Consider the following 15,415-nt stretch of genomic DNA (forward strand, 5'->3'; position numbering starts at 1 on the left):
CCGTCATTCTTTCTTATCCACCAAAAACTTTACACCCGTAACAATTAGACAACAAAAAACAACAAAACCCATTGGGCCCTAAATTGGGCCACGTGAAGGGCCAGGTCGGGTTTGGTCCAAGTAGCCCCATGAGCCAACATTCCCCAAACACAAAATTCATTCACCCGCCACAAAAAGAACCCTCTCCCACGCACACTTCAGAAATTCAGACTTCGTTCAATACGAAATTAACACGTCATCGATCCATTCCTTCCTAATCATTCTCATCTCGACCGTTCGTATAAACTCATCAACGGTAGAGATCACTCCCGCAACTGGGAAACGGATCGAAGCCTCACCACTCCAATGAATTCTCGCCCTATATATATACAAACCCCACCCCCCCTCAACCAGTACACGCCCAATTCAATCGTACCTTCAAATCCAAGGTATTCCTCTCTCTCTCTCTCTCTCTCTCTCCTTCCTGTGTTATGTATTTTGTTACGTATTTGATTTCAGTTTAATCTACTTCTTCAATCGTCCGTAGCTTTGGTAAATTCGATTTGGTTTATTAGTTAGGGTTTGCAATAGTAGCGAGTAAATTGGGGGTAATTAGTTTCTTGAATCCACTGTGTTCTTCCTAATTTATTAATGTTTCAGTTTATTGATGTCTTGATTTTGTGCTAATGTTCGTATAGTCTGCTATTTTTATCGCAGTATCCGAGTAAAAAGCCTTTTGAGACAATCGGAAATGTCGGGACACGGCAAGGGAGGCAAGGGGCTGGGAAAGGGAGGTGCAAAATGGCACCGTAAGGTCCTCTGAGACAACATCCAAGGGATCACGAACCCAGCCATCAGGAGGCTGGCTTGCAGGGAGGAGTGAAGCGCATCAGCGGTCTGATCTACGAGGAGACTCGAGGGGTGCTCAAGATCTTCTTGGAGATTTGTGACGCGGTGACGTACACGGAGCACGCGAGGAGGCAGATGGTGACAGCCATGGATGTGGTGTACGCCCTGAAGAGGCAGGGAAGGACTCTGAGTAGGTTAATGGCCGGTTGGCATTTACGCGTCTGCCTAGGTGCCTAAGTGAGGTCTAGGCGTCGAGCTTAATTTAAGTGTTAGACCATTGCCTAGCGCTTAAACGGAAATTAGTTGGCCTAAGCGATAGACTTTTAGAATGTACTGATAAAAAGAATAGTATGTCAAAATTTTCTTCTTTAACACAATCCTAAAGGCTGCATCAGTTAGAACAATACGTCCAAACAAATATTTTGACCGTAGATTTGGTGGATTTGTTTGTACCGACGAGCTTGCGATACGGTAGCTGCGGAAATAGTTTCAAATTCTACGATATTATGGAATCTAGTAATTTGAAATTTGGTTTATGTCTGGTTATGGAGTAATAATTATGTTGCCATGCCAAATCTCCTTCGTAACGAAAGTGAGACATTTTAGATTACAAAATATTCCAAAAAGGGCAGTCCTATGGTACATCATAAGTGGTGTGTATCATACGCATCATGATTTTAAACTTTTGAATTTAAAAGTGAATAATTTGGATCACTCATTTATTAAATCAATTAATAAAATAAAAAAATAGCTTAGCAGGTTTATTTTTTTTTCCTTGACTCTCTCTCCCTTTTTTTCATTTGTAAAATATTGCAAATTATATAAATAAATATAATTGTTATGACAACAAAAAAAATTGGTATTTTTTTACCACAATGTGTTGTATCAAAAGAACATTTAGAATTATGCATTCAATATACTTGATATAAAACCAATTTTTCTGTTGTAATTAAATGTACGGTTGACTTGCAATTGCAACATAATAATGACGAATAAAACCATTGATCTCGTTATATCTGTTGATTAAATAATCCACATAATTTTTTGGCTCGATAGGGTTTAGAAAGCCCTTTCATCGGTACTCGAATTCAATAGTAAAATGATTTTTTTTTGTCTGATTAAGAGTCTAATGATAAACGATTAACTTCATTCTTGTATCTGGATACATTAAATTTTTTCGATTATGCAGTTGTCGATATTTAATTTTGGTGACAATATTGAATATCGTATGACTTGATATTCTAACAGTTATAATCGATCATTCTAAAAATATACTCACTAATGACGTTTAGTTATGGTATGGTATGGTATTTTGCCGATTATAACTATTGTTAACTGAATTTTTTGATTGAATTTTTTTTATACGACACGTTGTGGATATGAAAACGTTAATTTATGGTGTTGTTATAACAAATTTGGTTATATTACTGAATTTATGATTTGGTATTTTGTTGATTATAACTATCGCTAACTGAACATTCCGATTGAATTTTTTTCATACGACACATTGTGAGTATGAAAACGTCAATTTATGGTGTTGTCATAACAAATTTGATTATATTACTGAATTTGTGATATAGTATTTTGTTAATTATAACTATTGTTAATTGAACATTTCGATTGAATTTTTTTATACGGCACGTTATGAGTATGAAAATGTCAATTTATGGTGTTGTCATAACAAATTTGGTTATATTACTGAATTTGTGGTTTAATATTTTGCTAATTATAACTATCGTTAATTGAACATTCCGATTGAATTTTTTTAATGATACGTTGTGGGTATGAAAACGTCAATTTGTGGTGTTGTCATAATAAATTTGGTCATATTACTGAATTTGTGATATTTTGGTCTTATTACGGAATATTTTAATCAATTTTCTTTGCTATGACAGTTATGGGCATGAAAATGCTAAATTATGGTATTGTTATAACAATTAAGATTTGTTATATAATTTGTAATATTTAAATATGTTTTCTTTTGATACGACACGTTGTGGTAAGAAAATGATAATTTTAGGTGTTGTCATAACAAATTTGGTTATTTTACTGAATTTGTGGTATTTACACATGTATTTTGTTTGGGTATAACAATTGTTGATTCTGGTACAACATATTTTGATTTTGTTACGGAATATCATACATGTCAAAGAATTTTTGGTACGACTCATTGTGGTAAGATAATGCCAATTTATGGTGTTGTCATAACATTTATAGGTAACATTATTTAATTTGTGATATTGTACACATATATTTGGTTGGAGAACAAATATTATGGTTTTTGGTACGAATAATTATGGTTACATAATAATAATATTTTTTAATTATGGATAACCTGCTAATGACCTGTTCAACAGGTAAATTTTAAAGTAGAAGTCGTAATTAGTATCAAAAATATGCATTAGAAAATCAAAAATCGTCATAATGAAAATCACACTCGTACTGATAGAAGGAACTGTCAGCCACCACAACACTTCAGGTGCAGGGTATGCAAAGCTTCTCCTTTATAGTAGTTCATTGAATTCTAGACTACCTTCTGCACTATTACACGTCGTTTTGTTGTAATATCCTATTGTTGTTTGAGTTACCATGGAAGAAGATGATTGTTTGTCGTGCTCAAACTGCAATAGGGCCACTCATGCATATGGTGATGGCAGCTTCTAGTGTAACTTTTGTGACGAAAAGGGATTCGGGGACCCTAACAAGCACAGCCTGCCAAGCGCCCAAAACGATGTCGTTTTGGGCAAAAGAAGAGGCACCACTCAATCAAGCAAAACGGTGCTGTTTTGCTCCATCCTCGCTGCCAACTGCCAAGGGGCTATCTGTTTGGACCATGACAAGGGGCTGCTTTTGTTTGGTTGGCATGTTATTTATTTTTTATTTTTGTGGAGTCCATTACAGGTCCTACAAAAATGATTCAAATTATAAGTTAATTTTAAATGTTTTATTTATAGATTCCTGAAAAAAATTAGTTCAATCATATCGGTTAGGAACCCACCAAAAAATATTTTAAGATAACTTGCAATTTGAATCATCTTTATATGACCTGTAATGAGCCCCAAAAAATAACACTTAAAAAAAAGTTTGCTAAAACTTTGCATACTGATTGCATTTCCAGATTGCATGGTTTGCATTGCATTTCCAAATTACACTTGAAACGAATGTCGCATTTCCAGATTGGATCGCTTTTGACACTTAAAACTTTCACATTTGTAAAGCAACAAAAACGTGAAATTTGCTTCGTGCTTATACTTCCCTTCCCTATTCCATTTCTAATGCCAACAGAAACTTGTAATAAAAATAAGCACCAACAAACGGATCTTGTAATTTGCTTCTGGTCATTCATGAAAATGAAAGCAACAAAAAATATGGATCCCAATACATAGAATTTGACAAATGGTACTATTGAAAACCATGATAAGTGTCTCACCAAAAAATAAAGTCACGTGAACTCCTTAAACATTAAACAAAGTTCAACCCTTCATCCATAAATATGCCATGCATTACACTTTAATTATGTTTGGGATCTTCTGAATAGCCCAACAATTCAAGAAATGAATCATCATCCAGTAATGAGTACCCCTTTGAAGAATGACTTGCTAGATCAATAGGCGTCACCTTGAAAAAAAACCAAAACCCAATTATAAGTTCAAGCAAAGGATTAAATGATGTTAGTTTCTTTTCTCCGGATACGATAGTAACAATGAATCTCACCTGAGAAGTTTCTGGATTATATGATGCTTGGGAAGATGAAGGTATTGATTGACAATTAACTTCGGAACTCATCATTTGTGGTACATATGGGATTTCAACATCTTAACACACAAAACACATCCACAAGTAAATGCAACATTAGAAACATACCACATTGTAACTTGGCACAAATAAAAATAACTCACCGTTGGTTGAGTCAAATGAATCATGCACAATTGTAGTGGTGGCATTGTGATCAATATGCTATGAAAATCACAAAATAGTTAGAACTATTGTAACGCATAAAGTAACAGAAAAAGTCTACAACTTCAAAATGAAAAGGTTAAATAGTTGTACCCCATCAAGGTGAGTAGATTGTGAAACAACTTTCTTCTTCCTCTTTCTACCCTTCTCACACCAAGGTTTTAATCTTCTCGTACCCTTTATTTGTAAGCCTTTTTTCTTCTTCAAACCTTTGACTCGTGCAAATTGAGGGTCAACCTTCTCTAATTCCTGAGTTTCCACTTCAATGGAGCCTCCCGCTCCCTCTCCAAGAAGAATATTGGCCACTTTTCCACACATGTACTCCAACGATTCTTCCACAAATTCATATGCTTCTTGAGCTTCACATGACCGAGTTGCTAACTTTACCATCTTTGGACAAAGAATCCTAAAACGAGCCGCTTTTAGTAATTTGGGATCATTCTCAACCACTCTACTTTTACCCTTCTCCAATGCACAATCCTTTGCATTTAATCACCATCGCCCTAATATATAGCTTTCGGGAATTTCCATAATACCCACTCTATCAAGCCCTTTAATTGCATGGCAACACAAAATTCCAAAACTTTCAAATTTTCGACAAGTACAACAAACATCTCGACAAATATTGTCTCCAAACTCATCGATTTCAAAGCTACCCTCCACCAAGTACTCTACATCCTTTTTATACATGGTAATCACACAACTGAATTGTCCTTCCGACTCATGGCATCGCTTCACCTTACATCGAAGAGAGGTGTCAAGTCCGCCATGGAACAAATCAAATAGAGGAGGGGTGTACAATTGTGCAACTTGGATTAACAAAGGACTCTCCTTCAACACCAATCTTGGCAACTTTTCTCTAGAATTGTATATGGCTTTAAATTCCTCATACCTCTTCTCCACAATAACTGTGTCGAATTGGGTAAAGAATTGAACAATGTTAAGATCGGACTTTAAGCACTTCTTGATTTTTGCATTTAGGCTCTCACTAAGTTGGGTGCTCCGCATTCCCGCAGTGAATGACCACTTCAAGTACGCATGTGCCCATTTCTCTCGAAGTTCCCAAGTTTTATTCATCCATAAGTTATCTTCTAACTTGTATTTTTTAATCAAAGAAATCCAAGCTGCACGTAACTCATTTTCATCCTTGTAACCAAATATACAAGTGTTCAACTCATTGCCAAAGTTTGAATCATCACACTTGTACAAGTGACCCAAATGCTTCAAAGCATTTTGATTGAGGTGAAAAGTACACAATCCATGAGAAATATTGGGCATGACAATTGAAATCGCCTTAGCCATTGCAGCATCTTGGTCCGTGAAAATGGTAGTAGGCTTTTTTCCAGACATGGCATGCAAGAAAGTTTTAAATAACCACACAAATGATTCAGTAGTTTCATCATATAGTAGAGCGGCACCAAAAATTGATGTCATCCTGAAATGGTTAAACCCAGCAAAAAGAGCAAATGGTCGATCCTCTTTGTTTGTTCGGAAAGTTGTATCAAAGGATATAGCATCCCCAAAAAGTCCATAATCTGTAATCATCTCATGGTCAGCCCAAAATATATTGGTAATCTTCTCATCAACATCAACCTGCACTGCATAGTAAAAATAGGGATTCTCAGCAGCTTGCTTTTTAAAATATCCCAATAGAGCCCCTGATTCACCATACTTCAAGGACCTTTGTCTTCTTGTACGCAAATGAGTTTTATGGTCCTCCATTGTAAACCCTAACCATTCGGTCCCCCCCACTTGGGCACTAAGGAGATTGTGCGATTCCTTAAGTGATAGACCACAATCAGCAGCTATTTCAATAGATATAGCCTGAGCCTCAAGTATCTTTCTGTTGGATTTCATCATATGCACAGTTTCAGGAATGTGTAAAAGGTGGTTGTGGTTTTCTTCAAACCTTTTCACAGACCACTTAGACGTTTCTCGACTCAGCGATACGTACATAAATGCAAGACAGCTGGTTCTTGTCTCCTTTTTTGGGTGCTCTACTACCAATGTTCTAAATGGCGCTTGGCGCTAGTAGGGCGGAGACCCACCTCCAAGCGCCAAGCCGCCTAGGCGCCGCCAAGCAATTCGGCGTTTTTTTTTTTTTTTTTTTTTAACAAACCATTATCCAATCAAACTATATTTTATGTATCCATAATACAAGTTCAAAGTTCTACATAACCATAATGCAAAGTTTAATGTACAAACCCAAATGAAATTAAGTAATAGCAACTAGCAAATAAGTTGAATAAGACAATAAGTAGAAATAAACAAGATCGGAGATCCCTAATGCCAAGTTAAAAGTTCATCTCTTTTCTTTAACTCTTCTCCTCCATACCCTTCCAAAACTTGATCTACATTAGTTTAATACTATACATTTTAAGCCGCCAAAGGCCTCCAAAGTCGTCGATGATGCCTCCAAGGCCCGCCAAGACCGCCAAGGCCGCCTAGGCGGCCGCCAAACACCGCCAAACCTCCCTGGGCGCCAAATCGCCGAGACCGCCATGGCCGCCAAGGCCGCCTAGGCGGCCGCCAAACACCGCCAAACCTCCCTGGGTGCCAAATCAAACGCCAAGGGGTATTGGCGTGGCGGCAGGGTACCTCCAAGCGCCTAGGCGGCCTCGGCGGCCGCCATTTAGAACAGAGTCTACTACTAGGTGCCGCTTATCTTTTTGTCTTTCTCCTTCCTTGTTACTCCCAAACAAACTTTCGACTAATCCAAACACCATCTGTTCTACTTTTGATTCCGTAACGATTTCTAACACTAAAGCCGATAATCCCTGCATAGTTATTGTAAAACTCAAACGTGGCTTTCTCCGATTCAAACTCCATTCCAACGCACGGTGTGTAATCTTTGAAAAATTCCTCATTCTGTTTCACATTCTTCTCTTGTCCACCATCTTCCATTCTAACATTCACAATATTTTTCACATCAAAATAAGCACTGTGGACTATATAAATAAAAGGAGCAAGTCCACTAACTAATAATATATATGAACAGAGGGAGTCTAACCATTCTATAACATCCACTGACTGAAGAATTAAAAATTGTGGCAATTGGGGAAAGTTAAGTTTATGACCACGTGTGAGCATACCCATATATAAATAAGTTAAACTACTAGATGCTAAGATAGGTTTATGCTTCAATTCGTTTTTTGTTTTTCTTGGTTTTTTCAAGCCCAACTGAAGTTGAGCGAGGGTTTTGGTTGAATTAGCTGTTTCAATTGATTGATTCTTCCTAAAATAACACAAACCCACCTCATCAATCTAGATCGAACTTTAATCTCAATCAGAAATCACACAAATATCCACTGAACTCCCATCAAAATCATTACAAAAGACATGTCCTTTTCTTTTTTCTTGCAAAACTCCGATATTATTTCTACAAAATAAAAAAATTTCAAACCTGGTGGGAGTAGATATCTGGGATGAGTTTTCTAGCAAGAATGAGGTCGGCGGTGGGCTATCGACGTGGTCGCCGATGAGTGGTGGAGGAGGTTGAGGCATGGAGGAGCCCTGGTTTGAAACCCTACACAGTCGATGCAGCAGTCGATGCAATTAGGCGCGAATGGGAAACATCGTTTGAGTTCTCCCTTTCCTTAAAACGGTGTCGTTTTGCTTGATTGAGTGGTGCCTCTTCTTTTGTCCAAAACGACGTCGTTTTTGGCGCTTGGCAGGCTGTGCTTGTTAGGATCCCCGGATCGTGCTTGTTAGGATCCCCGGATCCGACAAAAAGGTCCCCCCATTGCCAAGGTGAGAAACATAAACAATTGCACGAATTGTCTTCTTACCATCTCTTCTTTTTACATCACTATTGTCTAATAAATGCATCAAAAAATTTCCACCGGCTCCCCATTTTATACTCTGCAAATGCTGTGAAGCAAGTTTGACAACCGGCAATAGCCCGTGACGCCGGTGGATTTTGAGTCTAGTCCCACCAACAGCCCCTAATCCTTTCTCTTAGTGTTGGGGGAAAAATTTCAGTGCCGGTTGGGTATCACGTTCGCTCATTTAGGGAAAAAATTTCAGTGTCAGGTTGGTACCATGTGGTGCCGCTCGGCGCATTCAAGCTGTCCATTGCGTTTTTGGACGGCTCGGATTTGAAGAGAGAAAAAGGAGAGAGAATGTTGGAGTGAGAGGAGAAAGAAGGTTACAATCCGAGCCGTCTAAAAGTGTATTGGACGGCCCGAATATGCCGAGCGGGTACCATGTAAAATATACCCACCTGTCACCAAAAACTTTCTCCTTATTTAGGCAAAACTGAACTGGATGGTGCTCCTCCATTGGGTACCCATTGCATTCATGCTCATCTTTCATTTCTTTGCCTGTAACGTATTTTTTTCTTAACAAATAACACTCGCGTTAAATTCTGTATCCCAAGATCAAATTTAATGTAGAGGTCAATGATGCAATTGGATTCATCCCTGCAACAATATTCGCAGAAAAAGCAGAAGAGCTCAACATCACTGCAGCCGAAATGATCAACAATACAATCGATGTATTTTATATAATACCTTCCAGTCATTACATGAGCATGCGTAAATTAAATACAATACGAACAACTAACGTAAAACACCACACAGGGTAATCTATCAGTTGAGATGCTCCACAAGTTGTCGGCTCCCAAAAACGCTTCTATCATGCTAAGGGCATCCATGTACACCTATGGAGCAATTACCCAATGTGTCTTCAGTGTGTACTCTATCTTCAACTCAACTTCTGATCAGCACGCAGTCGGGGAAGTATCAAGCCAGGCTCTAGGACCAAACACCCCCCCAAAAGCGTGCAACAAAATCACCTTGCACAGCAGAATCACCAACAAACAAGGACACCATGGAAGAAGATGGAGCTGTTGAGCCTCTCAAGAACAAGCAGAAAAAGGAATAGCTCAATCAATGAACCCTTTTGTTTTATCTCTTAAAATAGTAGACGTTGCAGCAAATCTTTTGGACCGCCTAGTTTGCAGCCATCTCTACTATTTCTAGCTATTAGGCTTTCCTAAAACTACAGGCAAATCTTTTGGTTCATGCCATTTCCCTTCGGCCTCTACCAAAGTCTCTTTGATGTAATCAACTTATGCCACTTTAACGTATTGTAAATATATCAGCACTGTTTGCAAAACTAATTCCCCTCTGATTGTGCCAATACAATGAAGAAGCCCACAACATCCCCTCCCAATACTAGGCATGAGACATCTCGTGCTGGCACATGCCGTTTACCTAGTACAAACACTATAGTAGGAGTTTGAGTTCCATATGTAATCGTGGGATGCAGGCTTTGAGCTGTTGTACTTCAAGAGCAAGAATTGATTCTGATTTGAACAATCACAGTTGAAGGATATAACTTTAAATCTCTCGGAATGTACTATAGACTATTAGTAATTTAGAAGTCTCCCTTTCTCCCACCAATATCAAACTTCTTAGTAAGGAGTTATAAAAACTTGTTCATTTTTTTGCCCTTCATTTTTCTGATGTTATATTGAGCTTCATGTAAGAGAGAGAGAGAGAGAGAGAGAGAGAGAGAGAGAGAGAGAGAGTAACAATGGCTGTAAACTGAAACAAGTTTTGATCATTGATCACTAAAAGCCAATATATTAAGATGAAGTAATGAAGCTGTCTGTTGGTCTCCCATGTACCTTATATTCCGTATATACATAACTACAAAAAGAAATAATAGTATAAGCTAGATGTGAAAAGCCCTTTTAAAAAGATTGGTATTTCTGAGCGAAGCTAAACTGCTTTACATCATCTGTATTTTACACCATGTCGTCTTTCTGTTCCGATGCACAATTCAGATGAACCGAATCACGGAATCATAAACGTCACTGCTTTACCAGGAGCCTGATAAAGAAGAAGAAAGATATAAGCACTGCTCAATGGAGTTGTAAAGATGATACTATGTAAAGATGATACTACAGGAGACTCTATTGATATCATCATTCTACTTCAGTATCAGCTATGGGCAACAGCATTACCATGCATGGATGTCTAACTATGCACATGTTGCAAATGTTGCTTCCATGTTCACGGGAGAGCTCAAGCCGCACGTGTGGGATGCTTTTCCAACTCTCTCCAAGTGCCGGCTTATGAGTGCCTCCCTCTCCGCTCACCATGTGATTGGTCACCTGAGAATATGCACATGCTGCAAACTTAAGCTTTTTACACGCACCAACGGATCACTGCTGATAATGAATCAATGCCAATGAAGGCATCATCGAAACACGAGGATGACAAAAAACTTAATCTCGATCTTGAATTGATGACTGTAATAGGAAATCAACTTCTTTGAAATCAGAAAATCAACTACCATAAACATGGTACTCGTTTTATTAGTTTCACTAATCCATATTGCTTTATCTCCATCGGATATAATAGGTGTTCGACAATTTGCAAAATGCGTATCACTCTACAATTCAACTGTACTGAAACGAATACATAGTATGGTTGATATATCACTCTTTTATACTGGTCACCAGTCAGTAAAAACACAGGTTCATCAGCTTCTATGATCTGATGAGATTTACATTAGTCTTTAGATGTAGTGTAAGATACAGCTTTAATCATCAGATGCAATCCTGATTGTGGAGGCACAAACACCCATTAACTGAATATAGCTTTTCATTGTTTTAATCACCTGAACACAAATATGTGAAGAAAATCGAGATTATACCAATTACCTAGTATTTTCGCAGTGCAAGAAGATGTTAATGAAATTTAGAGTTCAATACTTACCAACACAGCAAGGTTATGCTCATGTGCCAACTTTTTTAGTAATGATCCAGCAGAAATCATCAAAGCACGCCCTGTATTGACCAGTCAAACATAAGCCCATTCATTCCACACACACAGCAATCACGCTTTGGCATAAGAATGAACAAGATTCCTTGCATGGAAAACCAAAATTAAATAAAAGGAAAACACATCCTATAAATGGCATCATGAGTATGAACAAGAATAGGTAAGAATAACGTCTCAACTGCAGAAGATCTCGTTTACATTGGCAGCATGAGCCTGCTTCACCATAAAAACTGACAATTGAAAAATCAAGGCTTTCGGTAGAAGTCACTTATCAGCTATTTTACACAGACTCAGGAATGAATGTTGGATACGTGGATAGGGGTCCAACCTGTCAAATCTCTTCTTGAAGTATTCGCGGCCTTGGCAAAAAGAATTTTCAGTCTAACCTAGTATATGACAACTGCCTGATTGAAAGTAATGGATACATGGTCCAAACCTTTGTCTACTTGAGAGAAAGCAAGAAAGAAACAATAGAATAAGGATGAACGGAAAGAAATAAGAAAAGAAAAATGCACACTTTGCATTAGACATAAATGCAGAACATAATCCTTTCTCCTAGAATAGTGAGGTGCAAAGAATTAACTACCATGTGAACCACTGCCACCAAGTATGGGGGTAATAAGAGAAGAAATCGAATCAACAATAAGCAGCTGCACCCGATCACCAGTCTGCAAATTAACAAGTTATCAAATATCCTGCATGTGCTGTATTTTAATAACAAAGAGAAGAAAGCTAAATGTGCTGTATTTTAATATAACCTGAGATATTAAATTGGGCTTCAGCTGATGTAGCAAATCCAACAGCGTAAAAATGTCAAACACAGAGTGACATTCTATGCTCTTCAACACTTTTTGGTTTCCCTACAAGAAAATGGCCAGGAAAAATGTTAGAGACTGAAGAGGGGCTCTGAGAAAGTAGTGAGGGGGCATGCACGATGAAGAAGATATCTCAGGCAAGAGACCACTGAAATGCCAAGCAGATGCAAACCAACCCATCACCCATGCACCAACACACACATGAAGACAATGCCCTATGGTAGCAGATACATTACTGTACTACCGATGACTGAATGTCTTACAGTTCAAAAACTCTAGCACATGTTTGCCTGGTGGCAATAGAAATGTAGAAAGAATCCATAACATGCCCTCAAAGAAGTTAACTCTTCCATCTCTTGATTTATCCCACCCACAGAGAAGATAAAATGAACAGCAACAAAAGTAACTAGCAGTCTAGCAATCGCATATTAAAACTACTATTTTCAACCTCTTTACTAGCAGGATCTGATATTAGAAACCGGGCAATGCGTTTAGGTGAAAAGGAGTTGCCTGTGTCAAAGAACAAAACTCCACCGACTCTTGCAACAGTTGAGGCAGCTTTTAGGCAGACCTAAATGGTAACAAGCATTCATTTACTGATAGCAGATGTGAAATCTCAACAAACTCAGAAGCATATATAACTGCATGTAAGCAGGATAGGTCGGATATTGAGTGTATTCCTACCTGTGTTTTACACGATGATGATGGCCCAACCAGTTCTGTTAGATGGCCCTGATGGAATCCTCCTTGAAGCAACATATCGATCCTGTTTCAAATAACAACCATGGGTGTTTTACTTTTACATGCAGCATACTGTCATTGCAAAAAAAAAAAGCAATTGCAAGACCAATGACCTTTCACATCCACTAGATAGAATGTGTTTATTCTGTTCAGCATCTTCCAACAGCTCCAAACCATTCAACCATGGTTGATGCTGACAATCTATGATAGAGAGGACCTGGGTAATACCCTACTTGCAAGAAAGTGCACATGTTGTACTGGAATACAATAGAAACAACAACGCATTGAAGCAAATTTTCTACCAACTAGCTAACCTCCTTTAATCTCTCTGAAGTAGAATGTTGCTCTGCCAAAGCAGCTAATACATACAGGTCTTGGATGAGAAAATCTTCAACTGAATGGGAATAGTAACAGTTATAACTAAAACAAATACTCATCCCAACCAGTTTGTGATAAAGTACCAAATACTTTTTAAAACAATTACAAGTAAAGGGGTGAACCAGATTGACGTGCAATTTCAGTCCTGGAATGGAAAAAAAAACTTTAAAATGGAAGAAGAAGAAAGCTTCTTTCAAGCAAACGAATCAAATGTACTCTGGTTATAGTTTTACAAGTTTCTAATCCACTCTTTTTAAAAGCTACAGAAAAAGCATTGTTCAGATGAACTGAAATCAAATAGAAAGAATGAGAAATGTAACAGAATAATGAAGGACAAAAGATTGTAACAATTTAAGTGATGATCACTAGGTTTCTCGAAAAAATTAGAGAGGGAAAAGGAAAACGGAGGGAAAGCATACCTGAGAAAATGCCATGAGAAGCGCAGAACTGCTGGAAATTGGAGTTGACTATGGGATACTCGCGCTCCAGAGATTTCAATGGTGCCATCTCTCTCTGTGGAAGATGCATTCGAGCTGTGAGGAATGCCGAAAGGAATGGCTTGGATGCAAGAGAGGCAATCAAGGCTATATTAAGGGGGATTCAGAATTTGCTTCCGACCATGATGTCTTCGACTATTCCAATTCAGGTTAGGATTGTTTCTTCTGCTGGGGAGCTTAATTATGGGGGTCGTGTCTTCCTTTTGTGTTTCACAATTCGTAGTGCTCCTATAGGCTATGTTGTGCAATATTTGTTCGCCTTTGTAATGTATTCTTTATGGCTTTATTACGTAATGCTCCTATCAAGTTGTCATTTAATAATTTGGCCCTCTTAGCGGTTTCTAGGGAGCCCAGGGCAATGATGATGGCTGCCTATAAGATGGCTAAGGCAGCCATGTTGTTTTATGTAATGGTGGTCTTACGTATAAGTGCTTAATCATTAGTGTTGACTGTTGTGCTTAAAGAAAGCATTATACTTCTACAGCTTTCATTTAAGTAAGGGATAACTGAACAAATTTGTCTACAAATCGAAAGAACTCTCACACAACAAACGCACTGAGATAGTAAAGGTTTTTATTTGTACCAATGTTAGCATCCTTCTCATGATAGACAAGCTCTAAGCCTCTAATCGTGGGCACAAAATAAAACTCGAACAAACCGAAACTTTAACGCTCAATTTTCATCATGAAGATCCAACCCTTGAGCATTGTTTTCCAGCACTAATTCCCCGAAGTGAAGTTAAAAATAGAGTCCAATACCAGGCTTCAACAAAATCAGCACAACAGATGCACTCATCGCTTCGTAAAATCTAATCAACAAAATCGCATTGCAGTGATTGGGAAGAAATCAAGGGGCCACAAACAGCCCTAAGTCAGCAACTGTGTGTATGTATGTACATAAATCTAGAGAGAGAGAGAGAGAGAGAGAGAGAGAGAAAGTACCAGATTTCAGGCGTCCGGAGCTCTAAATCGACGACCGGTTAAACCGACGGGAGCCTCATCGGTGGCTGGCTTAATACGACGGGAGTGATAAACGGAAGCCCCTTCGTTCGTGCCCTAGCTGTGAGGGATAAGAAGGCGGGAAACGTGGTAGCGCGGAATACAAAGAAGAAAGCGTTTTTGCCAAGCACGGTAAAGCAAAATACTCCACTGAAACCAAATTACTCCACGATTCTCCCGCGCGTGGTTGCTCCCGGGGCAAACTATTTTCACTTCAAGTGGTTGTAAAGCCTCGTGTCGTGTTATTTCGTGAAAGCGTTTAGTTGTTTTTGCAATTTTTTTGGGAGTAAGCATTTTTTTTGTTTGTTTGTTTTGTTTTTGTTCTGACCGTCTAATACCCAAAAAATAAAGAATGCAAGATAAGGGGAAAAAAATGCTGAAATCACACCTTTTTCATGTAGTGCACA

General features: G+C 38.3%; 3 protein-coding genes, 1 long non-coding RNA gene and 1 pseudogene across 4 annotated transcripts; 2 read left to right on the forward strand and 3 right to left on the reverse strand.

Moving 5' to 3' along the window:
* The first annotated feature begins 730 nt into the window (after nucleotides 1-730).
* On the forward strand, nucleotides 731-1,230 carry LOC131321502 (histone H4-like; annotated as a pseudogene).
* A 2,910-nt stretch (nucleotides 1,231-4,140) lies between these two features.
* Nucleotides 4,141-6,783, reverse strand: LOC131321623 (protein FAR1-RELATED SEQUENCE 5-like). The gene is made up of 3 exons (XM_058352541.1): nucleotides 4,879-6,783; nucleotides 4,543-4,785; nucleotides 4,141-4,446 (listed from the first exon to the last, which is right to left on the reverse strand). Exon 1 carries the CDS (start codon nucleotides 6,739-6,741, stop codon nucleotides 5,278-5,280), a length of 1,464 nt encoding a protein of 487 aa, XP_058208524.1. The 5' UTR covers nucleotides 6,742-6,783; the 3' UTR covers nucleotides 4,141-4,446; nucleotides 4,543-4,785; nucleotides 4,879-5,277.
* A 651-nt stretch (nucleotides 6,784-7,434) lies between these two features.
* Nucleotides 7,435-8,368, reverse strand: LOC131321716 (protein FAR1-RELATED SEQUENCE 12-like). Its single transcript, XM_058352654.1, has 2 exons — nucleotides 8,189-8,368; nucleotides 7,435-7,690 (listed from the first exon to the last, which is right to left on the reverse strand). Exons 1-2 carry the CDS (start codon nucleotides 8,287-8,289, stop codon nucleotides 7,474-7,476), a joined length of 318 nt encoding a protein of 105 aa, XP_058208637.1. The 5' UTR covers nucleotides 8,290-8,368; the 3' UTR covers nucleotides 7,435-7,473.
* A 785-nt stretch (nucleotides 8,369-9,153) lies between these two features.
* Nucleotides 9,154-10,159, forward strand: LOC131321783 (uncharacterized). Its single transcript, XR_009198634.1, has 2 exons — nucleotides 9,154-9,280; nucleotides 9,366-10,159. It is a non-coding gene; the product is annotated as an uncharacterized LOC131321783 (long non-coding RNA).
* A 173-nt stretch (nucleotides 10,160-10,332) lies between these two features.
* Nucleotides 10,333-14,883, reverse strand: LOC131321838 (DNA repair protein RAD51 homolog 4-like). Its single transcript, XM_058352838.1, has 10 exons — nucleotides 13,933-14,883; nucleotides 13,450-13,529; nucleotides 13,249-13,364; nucleotides 13,079-13,160; nucleotides 12,826-12,965; nucleotides 12,338-12,434; nucleotides 12,166-12,247; nucleotides 11,514-11,584; nucleotides 10,757-10,906; nucleotides 10,333-10,622 (listed from the first exon to the last, which is right to left on the reverse strand). The coding sequence occupies exons 1-10, from the start codon at nucleotides 14,039-14,041 to the stop codon at nucleotides 10,587-10,589; spliced, it is 963 nt and encodes a 320-aa protein (XP_058208821.1). The 5' UTR covers nucleotides 14,042-14,883; the 3' UTR covers nucleotides 10,333-10,586.
* Nucleotides 14,884-15,415: the final 532 nt, after the last annotated feature.

This window comes from Rhododendron vialii, chromosome 1a (assembly GCF_030253575.1).
Source record: "Rhododendron vialii isolate Sample 1 chromosome 1a, ASM3025357v1".
Classification (NCBI taxonomy): Eukaryota; Viridiplantae; Streptophyta; class Magnoliopsida; order Ericales; family Ericaceae; genus Rhododendron; species Rhododendron vialii.